General features: G+C 26.3%; 1 protein-coding gene across 1 annotated transcript in view; it reads right to left on the bottom strand.

Annotated features, from left to right (window-relative positions):
• LOC111628627 (protein quiver-like) overlaps positions 1–1,527 on the bottom strand; it is a 41,766-nt gene extending 40,239 nt beyond the window's left edge. Inside the window, exon 1 of the mRNA XM_023372456.1 lies at positions 1,468–1,527. Coding sequence (XP_023228224.1) covers positions 1,468–1,527 — 60 coding nt within the window. The remainder of the gene's footprint in view (positions 1–1,467) is intronic.
• Between the last annotated feature and the right edge of the window lie 6,144 nt (positions 1,528–7,671).

Here is a 7,671-nt window from a genome sequence, read left to right as displayed (position 1 = left end):
AGTCATTTCATAACTCTTACTTCTAATTTAAACAAAGTAGAATTTTTCTATAAGAAAAAGCAAAAACTGTCTTAAAGGAAGTACAATCTAAAACACAATAGTATATAATAATAATAATAATAATAATAATAATAGTAATTATAATATATAAATAAATATTATTATAGAAGTTGTAATTACCTTATCATGAAAGGAAGATAAACATTATTATTATTATTCTAACAGTATATATATATAGAAAAATATATTTATGTAAGATGATTTAATATTCTGTTATTGTGTTGTGTAGATTCAGATTACCTTTACATATTTTATAAAATTTCAATTCATAGAATAAATTTTGAAAATTTTCTTCAGAATAAATCTAATTTTAAAAATTATTTATTTATTTACTTATTTATTTATTGAATTAATTAGAAGAAATTTCAATGCATTTCGAATAGATTCAATTAAACTGTTGCTATATAACATAATAAAAATTGATCTTGTTACTCAGTAAATTGCATAATCTAACACTGAAACGGTCTAATGCAGTGTTGAACGACTTGTGGATCGTGTGTCAGGATGTCTGTTCTATCTGATGTGCAATATTTATTATTTATACTATAATTTCTACTATAGATATTTCTTAAATTAATATACTATTCTTCCTGATTAATTTATTAGTATTTGAACTTATTATTTATGTATTTTTTACATAAAAATGCAATATAAAGCACTGAATGCCTGTCTTAGAATAAACGTGTATATTAACGATAAAATATATAAAATAAAATAAATTAGATTAAGGAAGGACAGACGGACAGACGGACGACATTGGGTGCGCAATTTGAAAATCGCAGCCTAATAAAGCATTGAAATTAAAGGAGGAATTGCGAAATTACCTTACATTTTCTTTATTAATACAGTCAAACCTGTGAACAACGACCAACGACGAGAACTTAAAAGAAAAAAAAATGGCCGTTGTTCGGAGGTGTCCGCTATTAGAGGTTATTATTTTATTATATTATTTAAATAATAAATTAATTATTTGACTCGTTATCGTTATTATTAATACATTATAATGTTATAAATACAGTATATATTTTTTTGATAAAAAGAATTTTTCTCTTAACATATGTAGTGTTATTTTTAGAAACAGATTTCTTATTTTCTGGATTTAATACAATTTAGAAAATGGAATATATAAAAGAAAACATAACAGTAAACAAGTTTGGAAACTTTTTATATAATGTTTTTTTTTCTTCAGATTTTCATGGTGTAATTTACTCCATTTATTATCAAAATCTCTTCGATAATAGAGATTACAAATCAATTTTTTTTTCTATATTTCCGGATTTTATCACTATTTAACTAATAAATTGCTTCTAAATCTTCATTTTTCTGAAGATATTTTTAAAAATTTAAGCTTTTAAGCTGTTAAACATTTATTTATTCGTCATATATAAGCAGTTCTCAACCTCTTACCACCGAGGGTACGCAAGAAGGATCCGTTTGTGCTATAAATTCAGGAAGCTCGGGTGGCATACGAGTGAAAAAAAAGATCGAAAATCGCTGCTATATACAGTAAAACCTGTTCAAAACGGAACTTGTATGAAACGGAAGCATGCCTAAGCGAAAAAAAAATCTTTTGGAACGGTGCGATTTTCTTTGTTAATTAAAAAAAACCTGTTTAAAGCGGAAACCTATCAAACCAGAAAAAATATTAGTAAATTCAACATAAGAATAAATAACCTGAAGTCAGAGGAGTTTGCCTTTAGGTTATTAATTTTTATATAGTATTTATTGCTCATTAAACATCAGAAATTTTTTTTTAAATGTTGCTTTTTTTAATAGCTTTAACTAACATTTTTTAACCAAAATTTTATCATTTTTAATAAATTTTGATAAGATTTATTTAATATAAGAGTAAATATTTAAATGATGACAGCATAAAATTTCTGAAGCACCCTTTAAAAAATGTTTATTATATTCCTACAAGTACGGCTGGAAATTTTGCGAGGTCTCTCAGTGGGCCCAGGCAAATTTCAATTAGGGAGGCCCCATGCAATGTGTTGACTTCGGGCATCTTTCTTCGAAGGAATGTTTTATAAAATCTTGGTTTGGGGCCTGCTATTGGTGGTGGCCCCAGGCAATTGACATTTTTTACCTATACCATAACGCCCCACTGAGATCTCGGAAAAAAGTTATTAGCGAGGCCCCAAATATTTGCCAAAAAATACTTTTTTTCTTTCTTTTTTTGTTTTTTTAATCAAATTTGAAAGCGCGTGGTCTTGATTTGAGGCCCGAAAAACCGAATTTTGAGTCGGCCCTGATTCAATTGCTCGTTATCCTACGGGAAGAAAGAACAACTTGTTTAAGGCCTCAAACAACAGAAGGCCCCCAAAACATTTTTCCTCAAAAAATTCCCGCGAAGAAAAATACCCGAATTGAACACCGTACGTGGGGCCTCCTAATTCAAATTCATCCGGGCCCCATATAGGTATAACGCTCCGTTTCCCCTGATAATATCCCTCGCTATAACATAAAACTGTTGGTCCTAAAAAAAAAAAAAACAAATTTCGGCTTAAACTAATTTGCATAAAGAAGAGGTTTGCTAGTTAATTTCTTAACTTAAATTTAATTATTTTTACCGAAAGAATTTAAATTAAGTAATTTTTTGGCTTTCATTACTATGAGTAAAATTATTTGGAACATTTTCCAAGCAGTTAAACTTTATTCATAAATTTTAAATTATTCTTGGTTTCAGATACAAAAATCAATAGGTAAATTCCATTACAAAAATGATTCTGATTTTTATCAGCCATTGTTTTTTATTTTCTTTTTTTTTTAAATTCTCCATTTATTTATTTATTTATTAAATGAATAAATAAGTATTTTTTTCCTTAAATTTTTAATTATACCAGTGTATACTTCCTTATGTTTAATCATTAAATAATAAATATGTAACTGTACTTCTGGATGTATTTATTTTTACATTATTGAGCAAATGTCAGAGGTTCATCTTATTTAGCTATATAATTTATTATACAGTGTAGTGTATATTTTAAAAATAAATAATTTAAAAAAAAATATATATATATATATACAAAANATTATACATTTAAAAACTGAAAAAAAAAAAAATATATATATATATATATATATATATATATTAAAGGCAACTAGACTAGAAAATTAATTCGAAAATGTGGCATTTGCAACGGAAAATCATTTACTTGATTAACGGATGAGCGAACGTTATTTGATTATTTATGTCACGTGACGACGACACGTTCCAGGTGAGGGCACGTGACTGCGGTCACGTGACTTTGGCCTTGGCCTATTTTATCTTCTACGCCAAAATCGTCCATTTTCAAATTGTCTTTTGTTTTACTTAGGAATTCACTAATTAAAAAGTCAGACAGAAAGGATAGAGTACAGTCAGGCTTGTGTGACATTATCAAATGGAGAAGCTTTTAACACTGGATAATATGCAAATTTGATACGAGTTTGTAACTTTATATATATATATATATACAATATTTTATATATTAATTAAATAAATATAATATGCATCTATAGTTATAACTTCATTGGAGAATTTAAATTAGAGGGACCCCCTCGTGTACAGTGACATTTTTCTAGTGGGTGGAGGGAATATTTTCTTATAAAATATTGGTTTGGGGCCTCCTGGTAAGGGGGCCCTAGAAAGTTTTTTCGTTTTTTTTCTCATAGGCTAGCATGAAAATGAGTTTAATGTATGGCCATCATTAATTAATTTTTGAATTATAATTAGTTATTTATTTTATTTAATAATTTATTTTAAATAAATAAATTTTATTCAGCAGTTTAATTTACTTATTTTAATTATAAAAATGAATGATAATTAATAAAGCTATAAAATTTTATCCATTGTTATATATACGCTGTAACTTATCTAATGTTATGAAAATTAATTAATATTTTATCTTTTAATAATTTAAAACAAAGAGTTTTTGGTTATATTACTACATTGAGTTTATTTATTTAAGGATATATACCTAATTTTTCCTAGAAAATAGGACTTTTAACGTTCATTCATTTTAATATTATGACTAGAAAGTAAAAATAGAATATGCGATAGTGATAAATTACACTTTCTAAATATTTAGAAAATATATTTTAAACGTTAGAAATGGCCATTTAATTTTATAATAAAAGAAAAAATATATATATTTTTATTCTTAAAATAAATTAAAATATCATTTTAAATATGGAAATTTTTCTGAATTTATTTTTAGAAAATAAATTCTATTTTTTTTTTTACGTTTTAATGTATATTAAATCCTCATTTCGTTTGCATAATAAATGATTTTTTAAAAAATTTTACAATGATGAAAGTCACGAGATAAATCAATGATTTAATGTAGAATTAATGTTGAATAATATAAATTTTTTAAATGAAAGGGATTATCCGAACATTCAGAGTTAAAATTCTGACATTTTTTTTTACTTTTAAAGTAGATAAAATTGGTGGAAAATGCTCATAATACGAAGCAAATTCGAGTTTATAGAAAGTAAACAATTATACTGTTTATTCCTATTAATTAGAGGAATAATTAATTACAATCAGTACGTAAAAAAAGTCAAAATGTGTATGTTAGGTAAAGGGTTCTATACCATTCAACGAATATTCGAAAATACCCTAGAAACTGGGACCCTAGAGGGATGAGATTTAGGGATAATCGGGGGGGGGGTTGGAAATCCCAAACCTCCAACTACCTTTAAATCCCATCCCTCTTAGTTTAATTCCAAGTAATTTATTATGTTTTACAGTTTCATTATTGTAAATACTCGGGTCAATAAATGTACATTTTAGTTACTAAGACCATTGTTTTTACCGACCTCAGCAAATCTCGAACAACACCAGGCACACGCAGCCATTTTATAATAATTTATAGGATTTAATGGCATTAATTTAATAATTAATTACTATAAAATAATTCCACAAAATTTAATTAATAAATAGAAATTATTTAAATTTTATAAAATGTAACTCTTATCCATTATAAAATGATTAATGTAACTTACCATAAACCATTTTATTTAATGGTTTAAAAATTGATCTTGTTACTCAGTAAATTGCATAATCTAACACTGAAACGGTCTAATGCAGTGTTGAACGACTTGTGGATCGTGTGTCAGGATGTCTGTTCTATCTGATGTGCAATATTTATTATTTATACTATAATTTCTTCATTACAAATAATTTTCTTTGAGATTTATCTATGCGAATTGTAGAATTATGGAAAGAAACTCAATTTCGATTCTTCAACTTTTAAACGAATCCAGAATTCTATTCTCTGACATATTCAGCATTTTTACGGTTAATAAACAATTTAATTAAAACATTTTTAGTCTATTTAAATTATTTTTAATCTTAAAAAAGGTTTCGTTACTTTGTAAAATTATAAAAATGCCACAAACTTTTATATGTTGGCAATTATTGAGAATTTCAAGTTTTCACTATTCATTAAGTTAATTATTCAATTATTAAAATATAATTAATATATTTATTTAGCTTATTTAAGTCGTGATAACATATAAGACTCACATAAAAAAAGAATATTTAAAGTAAATGTGAAGATACAAGTGAATTTAAAAGTGTAGAATATTCCAAACTACATGCTTCATAATTTACTTCTTAATATAAAAAGAGGATAATAAATAGATTTATTAACACATTTAGAATGCTTATAATGTAATTTTATGTAAAAGTTTTAAAAATTATTTAGAATTTCGTTGTTTTTTTACTCCAAAAACTTTGTTACTCAAATCGATGCATTTTGCAAATTCAATCACATTTAACATAATAAAATTAAAAATTATATGTGATATTTAATGGAAAAAAGTTTAAAAACATTCCAAATTATATTAAAATCGTAATTAATTAAATAAAAAATATAGTTTTATAATTAAAATTAAAATTCGATCGCTAAACATTCCATTTTGAAGTAGTTTTAGTTAAGAATAGTTAAGTTACGATGTTAAGTTCTTTAAAATATTNCGCATAGAGTTTAGCTACAGCCCCTTCTGGAGGCTTTCCCAGTAAATCCGGGTACATCAGGTATAAAACAATTGTGAGGCAGTGGCATGTTATCCTATGAGCAAATAGGGCAACTGTTTGGGACCCTCACCAACAGTGGGCTCCACACCAATCTTTTATAAGTAAATATTTCCCCCCAAAAATGTCTGAAGTCAACACTACTGTATGAGGGCCCATAATTCAAATTTGCCTGGGGCCCATAAAGCTATAATGTGTCACTGTTGTGAGGCATATTGTTTCATTGTTGCACCTCCTCTAAAGATTTCTAGATCCGCTACTGGGCGGTAAGTAGTATTTTTAAGGCCTTAAAAAAGTAAGGAATATTGAAAATTTATGCTTTTATAGATAAACATGTAAATGCAATTAGCATTTATGGATCAAGAATAGCTTTTAGCTCTTGATTATTCGATTTTGTACAATACAGTTCGAAAGTAAAAGATCATTTATTACATTTCTATATCATAAATAAGAAAATTGGGAGATCATTTATAATTCAAGAGAAAAATACCCATCAAACGAACCAAAACCAAAAAGGAATTTTTCATAAATGAAACCAGAAAAATGTTATTTAGATCATCATTTTTAATTATTTGTACAACATACAATAATTATAACCGAAATTAATTAATTACAGATAAAAAAAATTAAATATAAAAATGTCGTAACTTACGATAGGCTCTCTATCGTAAGTTACGACACACTAGTAAGTGTGACGTATTGAAAAAATGATTGTTTTAATTTTGATATTAATTATTCATTTATAGAAGTAGTAAAATAGAAAATGGATGATTAAATTAGGAAAAATTACGTTAAAAAATTCATCCCTAAAATGTTTTTTTTTTTTATTTCATAAATTTAATTTATTATTTATGTAGGAATTTATCACCTTCTACTCTAACTACAAGAATTTAAAACATGTTGTTAGGAACACTTCTACAAGGGGGAGCGGATTTATATGTAAGTTAAACATGCTACAGTTTAGGGCTTCATTTTACGAAGTTACAGATTAGGGCCTCATGTTACGTTGTTACAGATTAGAGCCACATGTTACGAGGTTATAGATTAGGGCCTTGCGTTACGTGGTTACAGATTATGTGATTACAGATACACGTATTACGATGTTACAGATTAGGGGGCCTCGTGTGTAGCTTAAGGCTTAATACTTTTAAATTTATCATCTTTTAGTAAATGGCAGACAGTTTAAGAGCACAAGTCTAAAATCGAACCCAGTCTATAAGTAATATTAATTGTTTTTACATATTATTAATTAAAAAGTTACTCGTAATTCAGAGGAAAAAAATCACTTCAGTGTAGCCTAATTTATAATAATTTTTGGGAAATGAAGGAACGGGAAAACTACTTCGTTTCGAATTTATCGATCCTGAATTGCGTTATTTAATTTAAATAGTTTACAAATAAACATCATGAAATTGCATTTTTCTGAAAGAAATGTGAGATTTAAGAAAGAAATTCAAGTAAACGATTAAAAAAATGAGTTTTCAATTTACTTTTTTTAAGACGAAAAAGAAGACGAAGATGAAAGATAATCACTTAAAGATTTCGGTTCTATTTACAGAATATAATGATTAAAATATATAATAACT

Source organism: Centruroides sculpturatus, unplaced genomic scaffold (genome assembly GCF_000671375.1).
Source record: "Centruroides sculpturatus isolate CEXI.00-Female unplaced genomic scaffold, Cexi_2.0 scaffold549, whole genome shotgun sequence".
NCBI classification, from domain to species: domain Eukaryota; kingdom Metazoa; phylum Arthropoda; class Arachnida; order Scorpiones; family Buthidae; genus Centruroides; species Centruroides sculpturatus.
Note: the sequence above shows the minus strand (reverse complement) of the source record. Positions and strands in the feature narration are given on the sequence as shown.